At 40.4% G+C, this 26680-nt stretch overlaps 2 protein-coding genes across 3 annotated transcripts in view; one reads left to right on the top strand and one right to left on the bottom strand.

The window, feature by feature from the left end:
• LOC105819950 (chromosome unknown open reading frame, human CXorf58) overlaps positions 1-21704 on the bottom strand; it is a 28544-nt gene extending 6840 nt beyond the window's left edge. Inside the window, exons 1-5 of the mRNA XM_012656315.1 lie at positions 21586-21704; positions 17953-18052; positions 15925-16019; positions 12871-12982; positions 4590-4721 (exon numbers count right to left, since the gene is read on the bottom strand). Of these exons, the coding sequence (XP_012511769.1) occupies positions 4590-4721; positions 12871-12982; positions 15925-16019; positions 17953-18052; positions 21586-21704 (558 nt within the window). The remainder of the gene's footprint in view (positions 1-4589; positions 4722-12870; positions 12983-15924; positions 16020-17952; positions 18053-21585) is intronic.
• Positions 21705-21846: 142 nt separating this feature from the next.
• Positions 21847-26680, top strand: part of APOO (apolipoprotein O) — a 58613-nt gene continuing 53779 nt past the window's right edge. The window contains exon 1 of one of the 2 annotated variants that reach the window (XM_012656344.1): positions 21847-22090. In XM_012656344.1, the coding sequence (XP_012511798.1) occupies positions 22082-22090 (9 nt within the window). In that variant the 5' untranslated portion in view covers positions 21847-22081. The remainder of the gene's footprint in view (positions 22091-26680) is intronic. The other variant, XM_012656345.1, reaches the window with a different exon arrangement.

The following is a 26680-nucleotide window of genomic DNA, read 5'->3' as shown; positions in this document are numbered from 1 at the left end:
GCAGGAGGATTGCTTGAGTCCAAGAGTCTGAGGTTGCAGTGAGTAGCGAGACTCTGTCTCAAAAAAAAAAAAAAAAAAGAAAAGAAAAGAAAAAGAGAGACAACAATGAAGTTTGTCAAATCAATTGACACTTCCTTTCATGAAAGATTTCTCATTTCTCTATGGTATGCAATGCTGTTTGGTAGCATTTTACCCACAGAACTTCTTTCAATATTGTAGTCGGTCCTCTCCAATCCTGCCGCAGCTTTACCAACTAAGTTTATGTACTATTCTATTTTTTAAATTTTTTATTTTAATAGATTTAGGGGGTACAAATGGTTTTTTGTTACATGGATGAATTGTATAGTGGAGAAGTCTAAGCTTTTAGTGTACCTGTCACTTGAGCTATACTCAATAGGTAATTTTTCATCCCATACCCCCACCCGTCCTACCCTCCCCAATTTATGTACTATTCTGAATCCTTTGTTGGCATTTCAACAATGCTCACAGTATCTTCACCAGGAGTAGATTCCATCTCAAGAAAGCACTTTCTTTCCTCATCCATAAGAAGCAACTCCTTATCCATTCAAGTTTTATCATGAGATTGCAGCTATTCAGTCACATCTTCGGGGTCCACTTCTAATTCTAGTTGTCTTGCTATTTCCACCACATCTTCAGTGACTTCCTCCACTAAAGTCTTCAATCCCTCAAAGTCATCCATGAGGGGTGGAATCAACTTCTTCCAAACTCCTCTTAATGTTGATATTTTTACCTCCTCTCATGAATCATGAATGTTCTCAATGGCATCTAGAATGGTGAATCCTTTCCAGAGGGTTTTCAATTTACTTTGCCCAGATCCATCAGAGAAATCACTATCTATGGCAGCAACAGCTTTATGAAAGGTGTTTCTTAAATATTTAATAATAAGACTGGAAAGTTAAAATTACTCCTTGATCCATGGACTGCAGAACAGAAGTTGTGTTAGCAGGCCTGAAAACAATATTAATCTCCTGTACATCTCCATCAGAGCTCTTGGGTGACCAGGTGCATTGTGAATGAGCAGTAATATTTTGAAAGGAACCTTTTTTCCTGAGAAGTAGATCTGAACAGTGGGCTTAAAATATTCAGTAAATCATGCTGTAAACAGATGTGCTGTCATCAAGGCTTTGCCGTTCCATTTACAGAGCACAGATAGAGTAGATTTAGCATAATTCTTAAGGGTCCTAGGATTTTCAGAATGGTAAATGAGCACTGGCTTAAAGTCACCAGCTCCATTAGCCCCTAACAGGAGAGTTAGTTTGTCCTTTGAAGCTTTGAAGCTAGGCATTGACTTCTCCTCCTTAGTTATGAAAGTTGTAGGTGGCATCTTCTTCCAATAAAAGGCTGTTTCATATACATTGAAAATCTGTTGTTTAGTGTGGCCACCTTAATAAATGATCTTAGTTTAGATCTTCTGGATAACTTGCTGCAACTTCTACATCAGCACTTGCTGCTTCCCCTTGCACTTTTATGTTATGGAGGTGGCTTCTTTCCTTAAACCTGATGAACCGTCCTCTGTTAGCTTTAAACATTTTTTCTGCAGCTTCCTCATCTCTTTCAGCCTTCATAGAATTGAAGAGAGCTAGGGCCTTGCTCTGGATTAGGTTCTGGCTTAAGGGAATGTAGTGGCTGGTTTGATCTTCTATCTAAGCCACTAAAACTTTCTCTGTCTCAGCGATAAGGCTGTTTTGCTTTTTTTTTTTTTTTTATCATTTGTGTGTTCACTGGAGTAGCACTTTTAATTTCCTGCACTAATGTTTCCTTTGCATTCACAACTTTGTTAACCATTTGGTGCAAGAGGCCTAGCTTTTGGCCTACCCCAGCTTTCAACATGCCTTCCTCACTAAGCTTAATCTTTTCTAGCTTTTGATTTAAAGTGAGAGACATGTGACTCTTTCTTTTACTTGAACACTTAGAGGTCACTGTAGGGTTATTAATTGGCCTAATTTAAATATTTTTGTATCTCAGGGAGTAGGGAGTCCAGAGGAGAGAGAGAGAGATGGGGAATGGCTGGTCGGTGGAGCAGTTAGAACACACACAATATTTGTTGGTTAAGTTTGCCATCTTATTTGGGCACAGTTCATAGTGCTCCAAAATAATTATAATAGTAACATCAAAGATCACTGATCACAGATCACCACAACAGATAGAATAATAATGAAAAGGTTTGAAATGTTGCAAGAATTATCAAAATTTAACACAGAGACAAAGTGAGCACATGCTGTGGGAAAAATGGCACTGACAGACTTGCCTGATACAGGGTTGCCACAAACCTTCAATTTGTAAAAAATGCAGTATCTGCAAAGTACAATGAAGTGAAGCTCAATAAAACTAGGATGCCTATATATTATTATTATGAGCTAGAATTTTGGGATCCCTTGTTTTTTCAGAACTTGCAAATTGAGGGTAATAATATTAATAGTACCTGCCTCTTTGGGTTGTTATGAGAATAAAAGGAGTTAGTGTTACAAATGCATTTGCTATTATTATTTTTCAGGTATCTACTTTAATTTCCCCTGATTCAGCACTTCTATCCATCCAATTATGCAAACCAGAAACCTAGGAGCCATGCTGAACACTTTCCCTTAGCTTCCCCTGCCGCCCCCCACATCTGTCACCAAGGCCCACTGCTTTTATTCTCCAGTTATCTCTTGTGTCTCCAGACTCACAGCCCTTAATCAAGCTACCACCATTTCTCCTGGAATACTGCAGAAGCCTCTGAACTAGTAGAGGCCTCTTGCTGCCCTGTAATCCATTCTCTACACTGCAGCCAGGAAGGATCTCTTCACTCATTAGATTAAATGAACTCATTTCCTTCTTTCCTTCTTTTTTTTTTTAAAATAGAGACAAGGTCTCACTCTGTTACCCAAGCTGGAGTGCAGTGGCATGATCATAGCTCACTGTAACCTCATACTCCTGGCCTCAAGTGATCCTCCTACCTCAGCCTCCCAAGTAGCCAAGACTACAGGCATGTGACACCATGCCCATATAGTTTTTTTTTGTTTGTTTGTTTGTTTTTAGAGACAGGGCCTCACTATGTTGCCCAGGCTGGTCTCAAACTCCTGGCCTCAAGTGACCCTCCCACCTCAGCCTCCCAAAGTGCTGAGATTACAGGTGTGAGCCACTGTGCCCAGCCCCACCTCACTCCTTAAAACACCACACCAGCTTCTCGTTGTGTACAAAGAAAAAAATAAACATCTTACTATGGTCTTAAGCCCTGCATGTTGTTCTCTTGCCAGCCCTTCAGCCTGACTCCATACCACAGCCTCCATGCTCTCACTTCTCCAGCTCCACAAACCTGCTTTCAGGCCCTACAGCTCCTCCTGCCACAGAGCCTTTGCCTGGGTTGTGCCACCTGTTCACCCCCAGACTGGGCTCAGTCAGCACTCCCTCCGGAAGGCTGTGACTCACACTGGTGACTGCCTACCCAACAGGGATTGTCTGTCCATTTCCCACTTCTCCCTTGCTCACGGAGCCCTGATTTTTTTTTTCCAGGTATGGAACAGCAATATGCTCAGGGAAGGAGGGTCCCAGCATATGAACCATGATTGTTCTAAACCAAATGTGGGAAATGATCCCATTTCCCTGATTGGTTCAGGGGAGTGCATGATCCAGTTCTGATCAATGGGACCTGAGAGGAAGTCTGCTGGGGGCTTCTGGGAAAGATTTTCCTTCTTGAGATAAAGAGAGAAAGATGCTAGGAGCCCACTTCTTCCTGCTTTTGAATAGAGCTGATGTGATAGTCATCTTTTTTACCATGTGAAGGAAGCCAAGAGGACTGAAGAGAAGCTGACCCAGACCTTGATGTCCCTGAGCTCCTGAGTTAGCTAGCCCAGGAACCATGTATGCTGGGACTTCTTGCATAAGAAAGAACAATAAATGGCCTTTATTGTTTAAGCCTCTTGTGGTTGGGAATATTGTTACTTGTAGCAGAAAGCATCTAAACAACAAGAGAACCCTTCCCTACTAGGTCAAATCCCCATCATGCACTTTATTAGCAGCATGTAGTTATTTTGATGTTTTGATTATTTTTTTAGATAAAATTTACATAGCATAAAATTTACCATTTTAAAGTGTACAATTCAGTGGTTTTTGATATATTTACAACGTTGTACAACCATTACTACCTATCAACATTTCAGAACATTTCCATCACCCGAAAAAGAAACCCCATATTCCTTAGCTATCATGCCCAAGACACAAAAAGCCACATATTACATGATTTCATTTATATGAAATATCCAGACTAGGCAAATCCACAGAGATGAAAAGCAGACTTGTGGTTCACAGGGGCTGGGTGGATGGAGGAATGGGGAATGACTGCTTACTGGATGCAGGGTTTCCTTTTAGGGTAACAAAAAGGTTCTGGAACTAGATGGTGGTGATGGTTGCACAATACTGTGAATATACTTAATGCCACTAAATTGTACACTTTAAAACAGTTAAAATGGTAAATTTTATGTTGTAGTATTTTACCGCAATAAAAAATGCATAGTTCTTTCATCTTGGGAGGATAGGGTCAGGAAGGCTTGATTTGTTTGTTTTTCAACATCTAAATCTAAATTCCTTACCTGCATATAATCTTGCATGGTGACAATATCTATTTCATCAGTTACTTTTAACTTCTGGAAAAGATGTTCATCTTCCAAAACTTGATGGTAAAATTTATTTTTCCCCATCATTTTGCAAGCATCAACAACTGCCTACAAAGAGGAAACAGACTTTAAAAATAGTAGTATAATAGCATTAATTATCAGCACACTTTACATATTTTTTCTGACAAATACATCAAATATTGTTCCTTTCTCCTAGCAGCTTGCTAGAAGATTCAATAGAAAGGCTGCATCTACAAAGAGAAAATTATATAGGGATTTTTTTTTTTTTTTGAGACAGAGTCTCACTCTTTTGCCCGGGCTAGAGTGAGTGCCGTGGCGTCAGCCTAGCTCACAGCAACCTCAAACTCCTGGGCTCAAGCAATCCTTCTGCCTCAGCCTCCCGAGTAGCTGGGACTACAGGCATGCGCCACCATGCCCGGCTAATTTTTTCTATATATTTTTAGTTGTCTGATTAATTTCTTTCTATTTTTAGTAGAGAGAGGGTCTCGCTCTTGCTCAGGCTGGTCTCGAACTCCTGAACTCAAACAATCTGCCCGCCTCGGCCTCCCAGAGTGCTAGGATTACAGGCGTGAGCCACCACGCCCGGCCTATATAGGGATTTTTAAACCACTTAAAATTTGTTTCCATAGCCATATCTACATAGTTTTAAAATGTAGCTAGAATAGTAGCTGAGTCCACAATCCTCAGAGAACCATAGTTTCTCTTTTTTTCTTTTTGATTTTCTTTTTTCTCTTCATTTTGTGATTCTTTTTGCCTGCTTTTCTACTGCAGTTTGGGTGAAGTAGGCCTGAACATCACAGACAGAATTCATCCTTCTGGGAAATTAGAATTGCCTCATTAAGATCTTTACTCCTGGGTTCTTAAGTTACTTATTCTCTCCATCATTCATTTAGAAAACAAACAATAACAAAAACCAAAGTAAACCCACAATGTGCAAACACCAACTAAGGAGCATGAGCTATGAAATAAGAGAAAAAGCTTTTAACCATCTTGGCAGATACTGGTTTGGGGGCCACTTAGAACCTTGCCTCCTCTTCCAGTACCAATTTACCCAAGGCCAAACACAGGGGACTCCTGTAATATGTACGAACATGAAAGCGTATCTCAGCCCTCCGCTGCAAAACTATGTAGTCACACACTCTGGACTTTATATCCCAGCATTTCCCCCTATCATTACATTTTTGCTTTTTTTATTCTTACATTATCTTTAGCACATTACAGTTTTGCTTTTTTTCATAATTACATTATCTTTAAAGCACTGCCTAAAGTAGTCCTTTATTAAGCTGATCTACTGGGAATGGGTAAAAAAAAAAAAAAAATACCCTAAAATGTCTTCAGGTCCCAGGCATCTTCATAAAAATATTTCCAGGCTCCTTTGGTGAGTGTGCTACCTGGTAGGGGCACGTGGACATGTGATGGGCAAGAAATGAATTTGGTTCTGGTCCTAAAACATCCTCTCACTGCTGTGATTTTTGTTTTCTGATATGCTCGTCAAAAAAACTGGAACAATCAGAGAAAATGGAAACAACTCGTAATCAACGTGATTTTTGGATGTGAACTGCTCCCTCAGGCACAAGGTGATGGAGAAGAGTGAGGGTGCACTGGGTTTCTGGGCCGGAACAGCGCGTGGTGAGGACACCCCTCTGCCTGGCGGATTCAACAGGGGTTTGGAGGACCAGCCGTCAGAGGCCCCAGGGAGCAGGGCGGTCCCCAGTGGTGCTCTCATTCGGCCACCTGCACGGTAACTGGGCGCCTTGCTCCGCGGAGCTCCTGGGTTCCATCACCTCGGTTCCCACCAGTCCCCTAGGCAGAGACCCAGCCCAGGTACCTTCCCCTGTAAGTGTCCACCGACTGAAAATAGACCAGAACCATAGTTTTAAAATGATTAGATTTTTCCCCTTAAAAAATATTCTTTTTCTTTAAAAAAAAAACAAAACTATAACATCATTTGTGCCATCAATGCAGAGAGAACTTATCTGCTCATTAAATGGGTTGCCCTAGGAACTACAATGAAAGGTGTTACCGGAACCACATGTACATTTCAGATTGCTCAGGCCTTCCTCCCCTTCAGACTTCATTCTCAGCAGCCAAAGAGCTGCAAATGAAGGGTTTTCCCCCCTCTTCCAAATGTCAACATTTTTTACTCAAGGAAAGCACCTGAGAGGTCAGAGATAGAAGAATCACAGAAAATATGGAGGCTCAGATCCTATCTGGCCTAATTTGCACCTACCTATCCTGTGCTAAGAGCTATGCATAGACTGTGAGTAGAGACTTAAGTACTCTGCACCCCCCACAAGTCTGTGCTGACTCTTGTAACACATATTTATATAATGGATCTGTGCTTCTGGCCACAACGGGTATGCTTATGTGGAGGGAGGCTGTCATAAAAGAAAATTCAAATATCTTTTGATTCCAGATCAGTTTTTCTTTTCCCTCGTATCTCAGAATGGGATATTTATAAAGGTATGGGAACTCTGTGTTATAACGCTGATATGAGGATGTAAAAGAGTGGTTGAGGCCGGGCACGGTGGCTCTCACCTGTAATCCTAGCACTCTGGGAGGCTGAGGCGGGAGGATCGCTTGAGCTCAGGAGTTTGAGACCAGCCTGAGCAAGAGCAAGACCCCATCTCTACTAAAAATAGAAAAAATTAGTCAGGCGTGGTGGCATGTGCCTGTAGTCCCGGCTACTGTGGAGGTTGAGGCAGGAGGATCGCTTTGACCCAGGAGTTCGAGGTTGCGGTGAGCTATGATGATGCTATTCACTGCACTCTAGCCCAGGTGACAGAGGGAGACTCTGTCTCAAAAATAAATAAATAAATAAAAGTGGTTCAGACAGGATTAAAACTCAGAATCTATCTATCTATTTATTTATTTAGAGATAGGATCTCACTCTGTCACCCAGGCTGGAGTGCAGTGGTGCTATCATAGCTCACTGTAACTTCGAACTCCTGGGCTCAAGCGATCCTCCTGCCTCACCCTCTCGAGTAGCTGGAACTACAGGTGTGTGCCACGCCTAGGTAATTTTTTTCTATGTTTAGTAGAGACGGGGTCTCGCTTTTGCTCAGGCTGGTCTTGAACTCCTGGCCTCAAGCGATCCTCCCACCTTGGTTTCCCAATGCGCTGAAATTACAGGTGTGAGCCACCACGCCCGGCCAGAATCTCTGTTCTTTTTACTTAATACACAATACAACAGCAAGCCTCAATGTGTTTTCTATTCCAATTCTCCCTTTTTTTGTCCAGAATATTCCTTTATTTTTTTAAATTCCAAAGCTTAGAAGATCACAGACACATATGGAAAATGAAAAAGGAAGAAAATATTCAAATGGTCATAGTTTTATACCTAATACACTCAACTGAAGGGAGAGAAATAGTTTACTAAAAACGTGACATGGAGCCTTCCTTTAGGTAGATCATTTTTGCTTTTCATTTCATTAATTCCTTTACACATTATACATCTAAAGAAAAGATAGTATTGGCACATCTCTCCATTATGCTTTCTTGCAATTAATTTCCTGTGGGTTCTAATTAACCAGCCCCACAGTGACACTAAAGGTAAAAACAAATAATGGGTATACTGAACAGGTATGGAGACCATATAATTTCTGCTTTAGGAATTTCTGTAGGCATAACTATATTTTACTTTAGCTCAAGTTATTAAAAAAAGGTATTGATTGTCAATTCCTCCCTACAGTGCCCCACTCAGCCACCACCAACAATGTCTCCAAACCCTCATTTCCTTATTTGTACAGTGCCTCAGCTGTGTGGCTCAGCTGTGTCTGACCCATTCGGGTCCCTCAGCCAAAGAAAAACACGCCTGGCAGCATAGGGCAAGCCCTCTGTCCACTTATGAGAGGAGTTTGAAAAAGGTTTGCCATCCAATGACCAAGATGTTCTTTCTCAGACATCTGCCTTCTATGGCCAGGTTCAGGAAAATCCTCCTTAATAGGAAGCGATGGGAAAGAAGAGCCCAGCACCAGGAGAAAAGGAAGGGCAAAAACTAGGCAAGGAAGCCAGGGTACCAGCCAATCAGAGGATTTAAAAGGCAAGTTCCATTCTCAGTGAGTGACTCAAAGGGTCACAGGGAAGCATCTCTAAATCTGACACTTCCCCTGATACTCAGCATGTCTATGGCCAGAAGCCCCCACAGCCCTGTGACTACTTGCTGGCCTAGATCCACACTTGGGCTTGTAAAGCTTCTCTAAGATCTTAAGCCACTTCCCCGTTCCTGCTGGAAATTGTCATTCACAAAGGTAGTAATAACTGTTATCCCTGCATTGGAACAGTTTCTTGGTTGGAATAGTTCAATTACATACAGGCTCAATAAATAAAACCACCGTAAGTGCTGGGGTTGTTTCAACCTCAAAATGTGCACAGTACAGTGGAAACACAAAGTGTTCAAGTCTTAGTTATGCCACTGACAAGTTTCTCCAAGTTTCAGCTTCCTCATAGGCAAAATGGGAAAAACACGTACCTCACCAGAGTTATAGGAGGGCCATATAAGAGAATGTGTATCTGGTGTTTAGCATAGTTCCTGACTCTAAGGAATGTTTAAGAGCATGGGCTTTGGAGTTAGGCTGACTAGGCCTCAGTTCCTTCACTTTCTAGTTGTGAGAGCTTAGGCAAGTTACTCAGTCTTTTTAAAATGAAGATAATAACAGAAAATACATTATAGTGTTTATGAGAATTAAATATAATAACATACATAAAATCTTTAAGATCATACTTGATAGAAAGTGCTCAATAAGGGTAGCTATTAGTAATAATAATGTTTTTCTTTTTTACATAAATGCTCAGTCCTCAAAAGGACAGGGATTTAGCCAGGCATAGTGGCTTGTGCCTGTAATCCCAGCTTCTTGGGAGGCTGAGGTGGGAGGATCTCTTGAGGCCAGAAGTTCGAGACCAGCCTGAGTAACATAGTGAGATCCTGTCTCAAAAAAAAAGACAAGAGATTTTCAACTTAAAATAACAGTTGCTTAATGTTAATGGTTAAGACTTATCCATTACCCAGAGGTATTCCAGGCCTCAGCTGGGGGGAGGCACCTTTAGGACAGTGCTTTTCAACTGTATTGTACCTAGGATCACCTGGGGCCCTTGGTAAAATGCCGATGCTGACTCAGTGGGTCTGGGAAGGGGCCTGAGATTCTGCATTTTTAACAAGCTCTAGCACTAGCAGATGCCAGTGCTGCAGGCCTACAGACCGCACTTTGAGTAGCAAGGCTTTAGAACATTCTCTGGTGGACCAATGATAGTGCTAATCCTCTGTAAATAAGCATCATTCAGAAAATAGATCATCAAAGTAGGCAACTAAAATGGGATTTATTTTTTTACACATTGCTATCCAACTGTTCTAGCACCATCTGAACTGCACTGGCACCTTTGATGAAAATCAATTGATCAGATCTATGTGCGGGGCTGTTTCTGAAGTCTCTATTCTCTTCTTTGATCTATATGTTTATCTTTATGCCATCACCACACTGTTAGGATCACTGTAGCTTTGTAAGTCTTTTTTTTTTTTTTTTGAGACAGAGTCTCACTCTGTTGTCCAAGCAGTGGTGTCATCATAGTTCACACTACAACTTCGAACTTATGGCTAGGCTCAAGCGATCCTCCCGCCTAGGCCTCCCAAAGTGCTAGGAATATAGGCGTGAGCCACCACACCCGGCCTATAAGTCCTGAAATTGGGTAGTGTAAATCTGTGGTCCCCAAACCCCAGGCCACGGCCAACACCGGACCATGGCCTGTTAGGAACTGGGCCTCAATCACGGCCTGAGCTCTGCCCCCTGCCCCTCCCAACCCTTGTGGAAAAATTGTCTTCCATGAAACTTAGGAACCGGGGTGAGCAAGCGAAGCTTCGTCTGTATCTACAGCCGCTCCCCATGGCTTGCATCACCACCTGAGCTCTGCCTCCCCTCTCCCCTCACCCCGTCAGTGGAAAAAATGTCTTCCATGAAACCAGTCCCTGGTGCCAAAAAGGTTGGGGACACCTGGTGTAAATCCTGTAACTCTGTTCTTCTCCAGAGTTGTTTAGGCTATTCTATATCCTTTCACTTGTTTTTGCTTTTTGCTTTTTGTGAATTCATGAGAAATGCAGTTAGAAAATAAGGAAATGAAACTGGAAATGGAAATAAGAAGAGGGAAAAGATGGAACAAAACAAAAAGTCTGTAAAATTCCCCCTCCTTTAGAAGTGAACTTAGACTAAACATCTGAATGGACTAAAACCAACTCATTTCTTTCATATTAAGAAGTAAACTTAGAAAAGTTGGATCAGTTTGCTAAAGACACAATGCCTACGTTCAAAGAGCAAAGGAGTTGAGTAAGCTTAGAGTGATAAAAATTCCACTTTTATAAGATTTCTATCAACCACAAATCCAAGTGTAACCAGAGTTTGTTTTGAAGCTGAACTAAAGGAGAAAAGGAACCCTAAACTGTTCTCTTCAAGTTGGGTATGTTCTGATCATTTAAAACCCATTATAATGTTTAATGAAAAGTTCAAGCTAAATAAATAGTATGATCACATTTTTATAATAAGAACAAACAAAATTTAAAAATCTCTGTGTATATATTTTAATGGGAAAAAATGAAGGATACACAGCAAACTAGTAACTATGATTACCCCAGGAGAGTGAAAGTTGTAGCACAGGAGAGAAAGGCATAAAAGCATATTTTCTTTTTGTATCTCTGGGCTAATTTAAACAAAAATGTAAGTTTTTATACAGTATTATAATGAGTTTTAATATACACACAGTGATTTACAGTCACTGCCTGTAAGGTTCTCATTTGCTCAGGCCCGGGCACAGCACAGTGGCTGGCAGGAGCAGACCCAGGAGAATTTCAGTTCCTGGAAAAACCCCAGTATATAACCTCAGAAAAGAAACAACTGATGATATTTTATAGGGACAACTATAAGCTTATTCTGTAGATAAACATGGCCTGAATTTATCCCTTAAATGTAGGATAAACACATATTTTCACATTTAAAGTCAATCTATATAAATATTAATGTTTTTGAAACACCATTTTCCATAATGAAAACATGTAATCCATTTGATACGTTGCTGAAAGAAAGTTAAATTTTCTCCAATATGGCTTGAGTACACAGAGAAAAGCAGTCCCTTTTCCCTTTTTTTTTTTTTTTGAGACAGGGTCTCACTCTATTTCCCAGGTAGTAGCTTATTATAGCTCACTGCAACCTCAGACTCCTGGGCTCAAGCGATCCTCCTGCCTCAGCCTCCTGAGTTGCTGGGACTATAGGCATGCACCACCACACCTGGCTAACTTTTTTTTTATTTTTTGTAGAGACAGAGTCTCTCTATGTTGCTCAGGCTGGTCTCAAACTCCTGGGCTCAAGCGATCCTCCTGCCTCGGCCTCCCAAAGTGCTAGGATTACAGGCGTGAGCCACCGCACCCAGCCTCCTTTTCCTTTTCTAATATTCCTGAGAGTCAATGCTGCACATGCAGGATCTCATCAGAAACTGCCAGGCTATGTGGTCTTCTCACCTGCAAACGTGCTAGAACTCATGATTTTAAATGGCCTATACTTTCTGTGTAAAATATTTCCAGAAAGGGAATCTTGCTGGGGTTACAGGAAAATAACCTTTGATATATGGTTTATAAAAGGCTAAATATAAGAATATCCACCTTTTTACTCAATTATAGTCATGTATAATGGTCAAAGGGGTAAAATCTCTGCTGCAGGTCCTTGCTATTAAAAGTGTGGTGTATGGACCAGCAGCAGAGGCAGCATTTTAACAATATCTCCAGGTGATTCCTATGCTGTAGACACAATTATGAATATTCATGAAACTTAAAAGTATGATGAGAACACATGAAAAAAGAATAAATATTTTAAAAGTTCATCTTCAATAGCGTAGTCCAGCACATTTTTTCTAAATGCGCTACCAGAATCAAAGAAACAATAAAATTCCATTAAAACAAATAAAATTGTATCAAATGTTCTGCATAATTTAAAAGCCCTGACCAATAGGCCACTTTAGTCCATTATTAACAGACCAAAATTTTAATACAAAGAAAAAGGATGGATATTTTTTAGAGCCTTATACAAGTAATTTATTCCAAATTTTTTTTACTTTGACACATGGTGCTTAAAAAAACACTGCTGCCTGGTGGGCTATTTAATAGCAAAATAACTTAGTCTGTATACTTTAAATGCAATTCAAATACTACATATATGTTAAGAAGGTAAATTAACATAAAATGTACATCGTGAAACATTACCTCACTTGATGGCTTTAATAAATTTCTTCCGCTAAAATACTTGTAACCACGGCCTTCGGTATGAAGAAAAATTTTAAACACAATAAAAGGTGGAAATCTTTCACCACTAAATCTGAAATAAAGATCAAAAATTAGTCACTTGGTATTAGGTTGTGGGCTCAGTTACTTCTTCCCCTTGTATTTAAGATAGTTCAGATAGTTTCTTGCATATAGGGTAAAGGCTATAAAGAGCATAAAAGTTCTTTATATGCCAGAGCATATATGCTTTATATGCTCTGAGCATATATGCTCTGGCATATAAAGAACTAGTATGAAATGGATTGCAGAGGATGAAAGACCCACATTTTTGTGTGCTCACAACTATTCTCATACCTGTGTCAGACTGGACACAGAATGAGAGATGAGAGCTATTCTCATGGCAACTTTTAGTCCAAGGTTCATGCCTTAGTCCAGGGTTGGGGAACCTGTGGCCTTAAGGCCACATGTAGCCTTCTAGGTCCTTAAGTGCAGCCTTTTGACTGAATCCAAATTTTATAGGACAAATGCTTTTATTTTTATTAATACATTTTTGTTCATCTTTTATATTTTTATTTTATTTTTAAAATGAACATATTTAAAATACCAAAGAATAAAATAAGTTCCAATGAAATAATCCTCCCAGATTGAACATTAGTAAGCCATAAGGGCTAAATTGATGGCTGTTACACTCATGATTTAGTTCTAACTTCCCCCGCCTGACTGGTGCCACTACTACACCAGGCTGGTTGGTGAGAGTTCATGGGGGTCGAGTGCGCCAGTCTGTTGTCAGCTTTTGACAATGGTGCACTGTGTTTCTGTTTAAAGTGGAATTTGTGAATAGTTGCACAGCTCGACACGATTTTTTAATTCTGTCTGCGTAACAGCCCATCATGTCAAAGAAGACCAAGAGAATGCTGAAGGAAGAAAACAGATTTTTAAATGAGGATGGGAATTGCAATATTATCTCATTTTTGCTAAAGATAAGATGATTTGCTTGCTTTGTAATACTGCAATATCAACATTAAAGAGATTCAATGATCATCAGCATTATAACACTCATAAGGACCACAAATATTTTAAATTAGAGGGAGAGGCACGAAACGTTGTATTCTAGAAATTAAAAGATGAAAAGCAAAAGCAAAGACAATTCTTTTAAGCAGCAATAAGACCTGGAAATGATGCCACTGAAGCAACTTATAAAGTAGCTTATATACTTGGGAAAAAGGGGAAGCCATTCAGTGATGTAGAAATTGTGAAAGAATGCATTGTTAAAGTTGTAGGATGCTTAGACCCCAATAACATTTCAAAGTACAAGCCTCTTTCAAGGAGAAGCATAACTGATAGGCAGCATGAATTAGCCTTCAACTTAACAGAACAACTTCATGCAATAATTCAAAAGGAAAACATATATTATTCAATCACTTTGGATGAATCAACTGATACTGCTGACTCAGCGCAGGTTTTAGACTTCATTCGGGTCATAACAAAAGATTTTCTCAGAAGTGTTACTCACTTTGGGCACTCTTGTGAACAGAATGCAGGGAATAGATACCTTCAACAACTTAAAGTTGAACTGAATTTGGTAAATTTAGTGAGTTTATGTACAGACGGTATATATTCCATGACAGGAAAATATGAAGAGTTTATTGCACAGGTAAAAAAAAAAAAAGCGTTAACAGATCCAGATGCTCTCATTTCTTTTCACTGTGTCTTGCAACAGCAAAATCTCTGTGCTAAAGCTACTATTCTAAGTGACACTGCAACGAGTTATAAGTATTGTTAACTATATTCGTGCAAATGCAAGACGGTATAACATACTAAAGTTGAATGATGAGATATTCAGTGCAGAGGTGCTGTGTGTTGGCTATCACAAGGAGAGGTGTTAGCTAAATTTTATCTCTATGAGAACATCGCAAGGACAGGTGTTAGCTAAAGTTTTTTCTCTATGAGAACATATAGTTAAATTTTATGAAGAACAGAATCAGCAATGTGAATTATTTAAAGAATATTTCTATAGGAATGCAGCATATCTGTGTGATATCATGTCAAATCAAAATGACCTGAATATTTCTTTGCAAGGTAAAGCTAAGTCTATATATGATATGTGGCAAAAAAATCCAAGCATTTAAAAAAAAAAACTATCTTTTTTCAAAATACTTCTTCTTCAAAAGGAAATTTTGGATGAACATTTTCCCTAGTTAGCAAAGGTCATTGATGAGCGGGATGATATATGTGAATCATTTGAAGAATACACAGCTGTTATAGACCTATTAATTGGAGACTACAATGAAAGGTTCACTGACTTTGAGAATCATGACATCACACTCAAATCAGCATTTCAGCCTCACCCAGTTGATATCACCAAGGCACCTAAAGAACTACAGATGGAGTTGATTGAGCTCTCAGTAGATGACATTTTAGTCATTGTTTGATGCTAAGGTCCAACTGAAAGATGGAAAAATGCAATAGAATACCCGTGCCTTCAGCAACATGCCTGAAAAATGCTTTCTTGGTTTTCAAGCACTTACTGCTTCGAATCTACATTCTCCTACTTAACCCAAATCAAGACACCCTTAAGGTCACAAATGACTGATACCCATCTAGAGCATCAACTGAAACTGTGGACCTCCATGCTGCAACCAAATATTCAAAGGCTTTCCAACAAAAAGCAGAGACAACAAAGTCATTAAAAGGTTAGTTAATTTTAAAATTAACAAAGAGTTTTCAGTTTTTGAAATTATTAAGTACATAGTAGTCAGATTTTTACAAAGTAATGTACATTTTTAAGTATATCTAATTGAAGTTTCTTGAATGTCGCCTTATTTGATTACAGCTAAATTAATGCAGCCTTCCAACATGAAAAGGTTCCCCACCGTTGTCTTAGTCTCTTCACATAACAAATGTACATAAGGACAGCACATTTACTTTGTAATTGTATCTTGAGAAGTTTTGAAGATTAAAAAAATACATTTCTAAGATTTCCTCATATTAACTAAATACTTCTTGGGAATAAATCAGCATAGATAGACACATTACCTGAATCTGACTTTACACTTCATGCTAGGATCTTTAACAAGCTTAGCCTCTAAGGGGCTTACTTTCTTCAGTATGTCATATGTCACACAGAATTCCTGAAATAGATGACAGTGCTGTAAATGGAAAGTGGTACCCTGCCCAGACATAATTTATAGACTACAACAGAGGCAGCATAGTAAAGTGAACAGTACACTGGACTTGGAGTTCTGCAGAGGTGGGTTCTTGTCTTGGGTCCTCCACTTATCATCTGTGTAGCTGGCTTTGAGTCAGTTACATAATCTTTCTGGCCTCCAAGTTTGGGTATCTGTCCCTTCTTGAGATTGCAGGCACTGTTCTTTCCCTATGATAACACTTTTCACAATATATTGTAATTACTTATAAACTTGTCTGTGTCTCCTACTAGACTGTAAGCTTCATGAAGGTAAGGGCAGTATCTTTCTTCTGCACCTTTTATTCAAATAGGATCATATTCTTCATACTTTCCTGTGCTTGCCTTTTTCACTAATGAGCTATCTTGGTTATCTTCCTAGCATCTAGTACAGTACCTGGAACACAGCAGATGATTAACAAGTATTTGATGTTTAATGAATCACTGTAACATGAGGATGATAACAGTAATAAGTTACTAGCTTTTAAGCACCACATACTATGTTTGGTGTCTTATATACATAATATCACATAACCTCATTTAATCCTATTTTTTTTTTTTTGAGACGGGTTCTCACTATATTGCCCAGGCTCGTCTTGAACTCTTGGGCTCAAGTGGTCCTCCCGCCTCAGCCTCCTAAGGAGCTGGGATGACAGGCATGTGCCACCGCACCCAGCTAGTTTTTTTAAAAAAATTTTTAGAGATCATTTAATCCTTCTAATAGCAATATTATTAGAATATTATCATTCCCATTTTACAAACGGGAAGGCTGAGGCTCAGGGAGTTTTTGTAGCTTATACAAAGGTATAAAGGTAGTAAATGAGGAAGCCAGAATTCAAATTTAGTTCTGTTTGACTCTAAAGCCCCCACTCTTTCCCCCAAACAACCCCATCCAAACTTTATGCTTATGATAATCATATAAAAATGTACACTACAGGACTTTTAAAAGGACAAAGCATTATTAACATAAGATACTAACCTGAAGCATTACGACAACAGATTGTTACCTGTTCTATTACTAAAAGAGTCTAAAATTATAATGAAACCAGTATTATGATAATTAAATACAAGTTCCATATTCAAAGACAATGGACAATGAATCTGAAATGTCAAGAGTTTACCTGGGTGGGTTTTCTCTGAAGTATTTTGCTTTTACTGACGTTAGAAATGGGTCTGCGGATCAGATGCTGAAGAAGTGTACACATTGCTCAGGCTTCGTGATTTTTTTCAGGGCTGCTAAAATTCCCTTAATGTGACTATCACTAATAATAATAGACTACTGGAATTATGACTTGTTTTATTAGGAGAATATTTGATACTATACCAAGGATGGCTTAATACTCTGGTGGGGTTGCCAGAGTTTTTCTGGGGGGAGGGGAGATGTGTATCTTTTTGTGGTTTTGTTTTAATTCAAATAGGATCATATTCTTCATACTTTCCTGTGCTTGTCTTTTTCACTAACGAGCTATCTTGGTTATCTTTCTATTGCAAAATCATCTTAATGCTGCAGTTTAACACTCTAAGAGCAGCAACACTTACTTAACCAGCATCCTATCAATAGACATTATATAATTTACTTTTACTGTTTGCTGTTACAAACAATGCTGCAATGAAACTGTACATATATTGTAGAATGGATTCCTAGAAGTAAAATTGCTGGGCAGAAGGTAAGGGAAAAAAAATCAGTCATCCACATTAAAAATAAATCCAGAAATATTCATTTAGGGCTAACAAAAGAAGTAATTCCAGAATGTCATGCAATATTACTAGATCTAACTAGAAGATATAAAGAAGGTTATCTATTCTATCTTTAATGAACAGATCTTTTAGCTTGATAAATAATTAAATCTTTCAGAGAAAACAAAAAGCAAAATACATACCGCTGCACAAATTGTGAGTTTTAGGAGTTGAAATATCATTTTGTCTGCGTGAGAAAACCAAGCTTTCTGTATTACTTGAGCTGAAAGGTCTCTAGTCATCCTGAAAGGGGAAAAAAGAGGTTGATATTTATGAAGTAGTGTTCATTTTCCTAAAATCTTGGAGAACTCTCAATTTATGCTTCTTCCTCCTGCACCTCCCCATCCCCCACTCTAAGACTGACCTAATGAGGAACATTTGGATGCGGTAATTGGAACTGGTCATTTGCAGACTCTAGTCAGAATGAGGATATGAAATACTTGAGAATATTTCCCTTGAGGTTAAAAAAAATCCTGGGTAACACTTTATCATTAAGAGGCATATATATTATAAATAAAAAGTGTGAGGAGACAAGCTTGCTTTCTAAAAACATCCATGACCTAAAATGATTCAGTTACAGTTAGTTCTTAAAAACAATGTCCAACTAGCTAAGAATATGGAATGTGGAATAGTTGAAGTTACAGGAGGCCCAGTTCTCTACTGGGGCAGATGACTATGCCCTAGAAAAAGAAACTCCCTTCTCTGATCTTTGCTTGAACTGGGCTCATCCCAGTCAGGACAGAGAATTATTCTACTTTTGATCATGTCCCAGCACTGGCAGACTGTGGGGGTGTCCCTTTCCAAGACCCTCCCACCCATCATTACCTCTCACAGAGCTATGTGCAAAGAGAGGTATTCCTGCATAATGTCACTGTTGGCTGGCAAAATGCAGACTACAAGATATAGACAGGAAAAGGCTTGAAGTATGCAAACAAACCTTTGAATCCTAGCTGATGCTATTTATTAGCTGTTTAACCTTCTGCAAACCACTTAACTTCTCCCAGTTGCTGCTTCTTCATTTATAAAATGGAATAATAAATCTGTTTTGCAAGGCCCCATCAGGATCAAATAGATGTGTATTAACATGCTTTGTAAGTTAGAAAATACCACAATTATAATAATTATTATGGAATTTAAAAGTAATTTTAAAAAACAAAAAACCTCTAATTTATAAAACAAGAAGTGTTTGAAGTTATCTGGGTGAATACTGTTTGGAAACTGTCCAGTTGTGAAAAATGACACAAGGCAAAAGATGGGTACTTACTGTCGCCGTATTGGCTTTGTCTTTGCAGGAATTCTCAAACGTACTTTGTGGCCTTTTCCTGAGCGTCGATTACCTGATTTTGGAACACCAGGATCTTTTGTTTTTGAGGAATCATTCATTTTTTTTGCAATGAAGTAATCTGAAAGTACATAAATTTAGCCTTTGAGGTCATAATTTATATTATTACACTGTTTGGACTAGAGTCAAAAGCCATATGATTGTTGTACTAATTATGAACCCCTTAAAAAGGAAGTCATCATGGATCTCTTCATGTTGCTTACAGTTTACATTCTTTGTGTATTAAAATTATTTGTTGTATATGGGAAAGACAAGTGGATGTATGCATAGCTTTCTAGCTGGTCTGTTTCCAGACTCTTCCTCCTCCTATTTAGCCTTCACACTACAGCTGGGGTTAACTTTTTAGAGCAATAATTCAATCTTATCACTGCCCAACCATCAGCCCAACAAGCTCATTAGGGCAGGAGGCATCACACTAACTATGGAATCCCCAGTGCCTAGCAGAGTGGAGAGTTTTTATATGCTTGTCTGAAAACTTTTTGTCCTGGTTTTCTCATCAAACAGCAGTGATACTTTGGGCAAGTCACTTAACCTCTCAAGTGGTTCAGTTCCCTCCCTGGTAAAGTGAGAGGGTATGCACTAAATTATCTGATTCTGCCTCTTTCTATTCTTTGAAGCATTACTCCAATTTGGATGTGGCTCCCAAATTCTTAGTCACTGCTTAGTCTCTTCTACTAAACCAGAGGCTCTTTTCTTTTAGTGCCATGGACTCCTATGGAGGTATCCCTTCTAAGAATTACTCTTTTAAAATGCATAACATAAAATACATAGGATTACAAAGAACTCCAATTATATTGAAATCATCAAAATATTTTTGGAACAAAATTATAGTGAGTGTCTTCTTTATGCATTAAATAAGAGATTGAATAACTACTATACTTTTGAAGCAGTAATGCACATAAATGGTATTTCGAGATACCTGCCATGACTGTAATATGAAAATATCTGTGCTTTCTATTGATGACAAAGTCACAGGTACTGGTCAGGCATGGTGGCTCATGCCTGTAATCCTAGCACTCGGGGAGGCCGAGGCTGGTGGACTGCTTGAGCTCAGGAGTTTGAGACCAGTCTGAGCAAGAGTGAGACCCTGTCTCTACTAAAAATAGAAAAATTAGTCTCTACTGAAAAATAGAAAAATTAGCCAGGCGTCATGGTACAAGCCTGTAGTCCCAGACTTGGGAGGCTGAGGCCGGAGGATCGCTTGAGCCCAGGACTTTGAGGTTGCAGTGAGCTATGATGATGCCACTGCATTCTAGCAGGGGCAATAGAGCAACACTCTGTCTCAAAAAAAAAAAAAAAAACAAAAAAAAGTCACAGGTACTGCTAATACTACTGTGGTTTGTTGCCTACCCTGTAATTGAAAGAAATGTTAAAGTGCAGTTAGAGGTTAGTGAAAATGAAGTTTGTTTTTCTCCCCATCCAAGTTCACATACCCCCTGAATTAAGAATTCCTGCCCTAATTTATCACTACCCTTCAGACTTTTGTGTATGTGTGATGTTACTTTACTGATGCAGAGTCTTCAGAGTCTATTCAGTATTTCTCCTTAGGGATGGGGACAGGGTTGGGGATGGGGATGGAGATGCACATGGCTTGGAATATACAATTCTCTTGAGAAAGAGAAAAACAGGCCTTAACATCTGGGAGCTGGCTTGGCACTCACGGCTGGGCCTTGATGTTATCCCCGCTTCCTAATAATACCCAATCCAGAGCAAAGCCCTGCTTCCTTGAACTCACCCCCAAATCACCCAGCTAAAGCCCAAATCCTATGATAAACCTTCCTAACACTCTCTTACTGAAATGCCCCACTGGTTTCCCAAATGTGTGTTTTCTTTGCAGCAATGAGAAACTCAACTTCTTCAATTTCAGGTGTGTTCCTAGTGGTTTTTGGCCGGAGGGCAGAGACATGTCACTGTACAAATTTCAAACTCTTCCTGATGCCTGCCTGGATGGGGCTACACTTTCTATCAGGTTAGGACAGAAATGCAGAATAAAATATGAAATACAACCTTATTATGAGACAGTGCAACAACTGTTTGGTCTAGAGCACAGGTTTCAAAGGCAGACCACCTGGGTTTGGATCCTGGCTTCCCACTTTCTGTGTGGCCTCAGTTTCTTCATCTATAGAGTGGGAGTAGTAATCGTGTCCACTTACTTGTGTTGTTGGAAAAATTAGATGAATGTGTGTAAGGAGCTTAAATCAGAGCTGCACACATCCTAAGAGCTGTATTACTGCTTGCTATTCTTGTTGAGATAATTATTGCCATAATTACTTCTACAGCTATTAAGGGACAAACATTTGATTCCCAGTGAGGGGCTTACGCTTAAATGTCTTGAAAAGAAATAACAAAATCAGAGCTTTTTGCGACTAAAAGACATGGCAAAGTTTAAATCTAAAGCCTGAGAAACGTCCACCCCACAGGAAAATCTCACAACCTTTTTTTTGCGAGGTAAATCCAGGCCTCCAATCGGCGGCTTCTGGCTGTGAGGCTTTCGAACCGCCGGCCGCCTCTGCGCACAGGATTCCCAGCCCACGCCGCTGGGCGTCCAATCATCGCGGCGAAAGCAGGTTCCCAGCGCCGCGCGGCGGCCTGCGACTTCCTTCTCGCGCCCCCACGCACCGCCCACACTGAGCCGGCGCTTTCTTGTCACCTAGCAACCGCAGGCGCAGGGGCGGAGCCAGCCGAAGGGTGGGCCTTGCGTTCGCGGGCCGCCCGGGGCGCTACGCTATGCATCTCAGCTACGCCGCTTCCAGCCCAGAGTGGGGGAACTAAGCCTTTGCTGCGTTGAGTTGGCTGTACGGCCGTCATCCGCACAGCGGCTCGCTTGCAGGCGGAGGAATCAGGGCCCTACTGGGCCTCCGTAGTCGCTTCTCTGTAGTGGGCGTGGCCAAGGCTCGGGTGACCCTGCCGGAGCCGCCGCTGCCAGCGACATGTTCAAGGTGAGAGCGTGGAGCCGGGTCACAGCTGTCACCGCCCCCCTCCCGGCCTCCCGAAGCCCTCCCTGCCCTCTCGTGGGGCCTTTCCGCGGACCAGGCCCAGCTAGCCTTTTCCCGCCGCCGGGCCTGTTTTGTCCTGGCTCTGCGGTTCATTCACTGGTCTGCTTGGGGCAAGTGGCTGAGGGAGGAGGCGTGAGACCCGCCGTGGGTGGGGACCGCCCTTTGGGTCGTGCTCTCCTGAATAAAACAACTATGAAAAGTTTAAGTTCCTCCCTCCAAAGTACCCACTCACCTGGCTGATGCCCTACTGGGATCGTGGGTAGTGTAAGGCCAGCTCAGGGAACTGCGGGCTTCTTGGCTTTGGTTGCCTGGCAGGGTCAGGTTTCAGAACCTGGTATGTGAGTGGGGGAGGGTCACCCTCGGAGAAGCTGTGCAAGGTGTAGGGGAGGCTGGCGTAGGATGGCTGGGTGAGGAGGGAAGCTGGAGCTTTGCTCCAGGGAAACATTATTGTCCCCAGGGAACATTATTGAATGTGGACAACTCATATCCTTTTTAAGAAATCGACTTTTACAGTGAAGACTTAATTTCCTTCATTTAGCTTAATGCCATTATTCTGCTTTTTAAAACACAAGTTGTATTTTTTGTCATAAGAAATCACAGGCTACCAGAAATTAATCTACAAAATTGAGTCTTCAAGCATACTACCCACAAAATAGTTATAATGAAATCTCAAAATTGCACTACTCATTTAAAAGTTTTATTGAGCTCCTGCAATGTGCTTTGGGCACATTAGTAAAGGCTATAAAATCAGAACGTGGATTCTGCCTTCCAGTCCTGGCTTTGCCACTTTCTAGCTGTGTGACCTTGGACAAGTCACATAACCTTTCTGTGCCTGTTCTATTGGTGAAATTGGGATAATGGCATCTACCTCATAAGGTTGTTACAAGGAGTAGGTAAATTGGTATGTGTAAAGCACATGGAAAAGGCCAAGTATTTGCTTTTATTCTGTTTTCAGGCAGCACACACTTGAGTCAGGAAGAGGCAGACAGGTCCCATAAGCAACCTTCATTCATTTGTTAGGAGCTCAGCTTGGTTTTAGGGTTACAACAATGAAACATCCTGTGATCAGTTTAACTCTATGGGTACCAACAACATAGTGTGATAGTGAAAAAGCAGGAGCTAGTCAACTTAAGCAGGTGTTCTTAACCTGGGGTCGTCAGCCCCTCAAAGGATCTGTAGATAGAATTCAGGGGGTTCCTGATCTCTGATGGGAAAAAAAATAAATATTTTTACCAGTCTCTAACTGAAATGGAGCATTTTCTTCTGTTGTGAATATGGGTAACTGTTTCAGTAATCTATTGTCGGGTAATGAACCACTGCAAACCAATGCCTTAAAACAATAATGATTTATTATTTTTCACAATCTGTGGGTGGGCTGGGCATTTCTGGCATCCCCCAGTGGTCAAATTCAGCTGATGGCTTGACTGAAAGGTGGCCTCACTCCCACGTCTGGGGGGCTTGGAGCCCCTCCATGGGCTTCCTTATATGGTTACTGGGTTCTAAGAGGGCAAGTCCCAATGTGCAAATGCCTGTGTCACATTGGCTGATGTCAAAACAAGTCATGTAGCCAAGGCCATAGTTGATATGGTGGGGCACTACAAAAGGGCATGGATATGAGGAGATGAGGTTCATTGGGAGCCATTAATTTAACAAGTTCCTACAGCAGCAGACCACAGTAGTATTATATTAGCACTACCTGTCACCAATAGAAGTCACAGTACCAATGCAAGTCACAGACATTTTCATATCACATGACAGTTGTTGCAGATCTCAAAATACCATTTATGCTTATCACTACTTCAGACTTATGGTAGTTATAAGACCCAGTGTTAGATCTTTTTATTTAATGGGCTAATAAAGAAGCACAGATTATTATATCAGAAATTTGAGTTTTAAAATTAAATTATTTCAATATAATTGACATTTTATTGTATGCAATTAGAAGCATTATTTTGAGAAGGGGGGTCACTGACTGCCAAAAAGGTCCATGGCACAAAAAAGGCAAGGAACCCCTGGGGACCTTAGGGAAGGCTTCTCAGAGGGGACACTTAAATTTAGTTTTGAAAGACAAGTAGAAGTTCTTTAAATAGGTGAGCTGGGGAACGTGGGCAGTGGTACTCCATCAGGGGAAGTGCTGGTAGCTCAGTTTTTTTTGTTTGTTTGTTTGTTTTTTGGTAGCTCAGTTTTGATCAGACACAGTGAGCTTGAAATCATTCCAGGTGAACGTGTACTTTGGATAGAAAAGATCACAACAAAAACCTTGGAGGACACCAAAATGTAAGGAGTAGGCGGAGGGAAAGACTTGAGAAATAGAAATAGGAGCAGAAAAGAGTGATGTTTAGAAAATCAAGGGAAGAAAGTTTCAAGAACAGACTATGTTAGGATGTTTGCAGCTGGGAAAACCCAATTGCTTAAATAGTGAGGGAAATTATTTCACAAAATCCAGAGGAAGGATGGATTTCAGGCTCATTGATTCAGGGGCTCTGGGTCAACATAGTCATCAAGGACTGGTCTCTTCTTGGCATTCCACAGTAAGGTTGGTTTCCCTTACGGTTGCAAGATGACTGCCAGTAACATACACACTTTGTCATCCGCTAGAGTCAGAGGAGGAGAGAGGACAAAACTCTCATGCTTGCATTATGTCCTTCAGTCTGATTGGACCAACTTAGGTCAGGTGTCTGCCCTGGGATGAGTCACTTTACCTTAATTACAAGGGAGAGGAATTCATGAACACAATGGGGTTCTTTTAGGAGGGAAGAGTGGAAATGGAGGCTGGATGTGTAACCAACAATATCCATTATAGAGATATAAGTTAGATGAGTTTGGAGAAGTATTCATTGATGTGGACACTTTGGAAAGCTTTCGTGATCCTTATACATGGAGGTTTACTGATGGAAGTGAAAGCTAGATTAACGGGTTGGTGAATGAGGGATGAATGAATGGACTCAATGGTCGTTGATAATTGACTGTTAAGCGAAGGAGAGAGAATATGGTAACTAGAAGGAAATGTTTGATCAAGATTCTAGAGTTGTTTTGTGGTTGTTAAAGTGAAGATTTAGCATTGTTTATGGTCTAGGGGAGGAAGTAGAAAAGGAACTTTTACAAGAGAGAATCTCAGCTTTAAAAAGAGGAGACATATTCCCACTTGTGGGAAGAAAGAGACAGAAAGAAAAGAAAGGTGCAAGGGATCTTAGACCAGTGGTTCTCTACTGGATGTACCTCTTAGGGTACGTTTTCCTTATGTCTTTAATTTAGTTGTGTTGAACATTTATATACTGAAATATAACTCATATAAATCTTAACCTTTTGTTCACCTTTATGTTATGATCAAATCAGTATGCTGATATCTTTTCTCTTTTGGACTTACGTGTGTAGGTGGGTGATGATTTTATTTTAGGATAGCAAAAGAGTGTTATAAAATTTTTGTCATAAAATGGTGGTGTCAGGTCCAGTAATTGAGAACCAGTGCTTGTCAAACGTTAATGTGCATGGGACTCTTGTTAAAATGCAGATTCCAATTCAGTAGTTCTGGGATGGGGCCTTAGATTCTCCATTTTTTAAGGAGGTCCTGGGTGCTATGGATGCTGCTGGTCCCTCATCACAGTTTGAATAGCAAGATTTGAGGCAAATCAGTAGACGAATGGTTTCTTTTGTTTTTGAGATAGATGGTTCTGTGACCATGATGGGATTTGGATGGTTCTATGATTGTGGCGGGATTTGGAAGAGGCACTTATCAAGCAACAAAAAAGATAGGCCAGCTGCTTTGAGGGCTCTGCTGAGAGTGTTCCTACTGCAGGTCTGTGCCAGTGGGGACAGAGAAAATGGCAGGATTGATCTGGGTGTGGGAATTAACAGCTTGGGCCAACTAGGACTGGAGGACAAAGGAGTTGATAGTATGGGGGGTGGTGGAAAAGAACTGTCTAGTTATGTACATATTTAAATATTTAAACATTAACCATTGTTTTGATTTAGCTATTCATCCTCTGGTCAATAGGGGGCACTGGTGGATTAAAAAACACATTTGAAAAGCTGCCCAGTATTTGCGTTCCATTGTAAGAAGCAGCTTTTCCTTGTGCTGCTGGAGGAAGTTTGAATATTAAATACATATCCCCAGTCCCCAGATTCACATGGGGCCCTACCCATGGTTCTGATTTACTTTTTAGGTGGGGTCCGGGCACCTCTAGTTTTGAAAAAGACCCCCAGGTAATTGTGAAACTTTGTTTCAGAAGCTCACAGTGTGGTTATCCACACAGACATTAAAAGTCCATTATGGGCAAGCGTGGTGCCTCACCATGCCTGTAATCCTAGCACTCTGGGAGGCCGCAGAGGCAGGAGGATCACTTGAGGTCAGGAGTTCGAGACCAGCCTGAGTAAGAGTGAGACCCTGTCTCTACTAAAAATAAAAAAAAATTAGCCAGGCAACTAAAAACAGAAAAAATTAGCCGGGTGTGGTGTTGCAAGCCTGTAGTCCCTGCTACTTGGGAGGCTGAGGCAGGAGGATTGCTTGAGCCCAGGAGGTTTAGGTTGCTTTGA

This window comes from Propithecus coquereli, unplaced genomic scaffold (genome assembly GCF_000956105.1).
Source record: "Propithecus coquereli isolate 6110/MARCELLA unplaced genomic scaffold, Pcoq_1.0 Scaffold50, whole genome shotgun sequence".
Taxonomy (NCBI): domain Eukaryota; kingdom Metazoa; phylum Chordata; class Mammalia; order Primates; family Indriidae; genus Propithecus; species Propithecus coquereli.
This window is presented reverse-complemented; position numbering and strand designations above follow the sequence as displayed.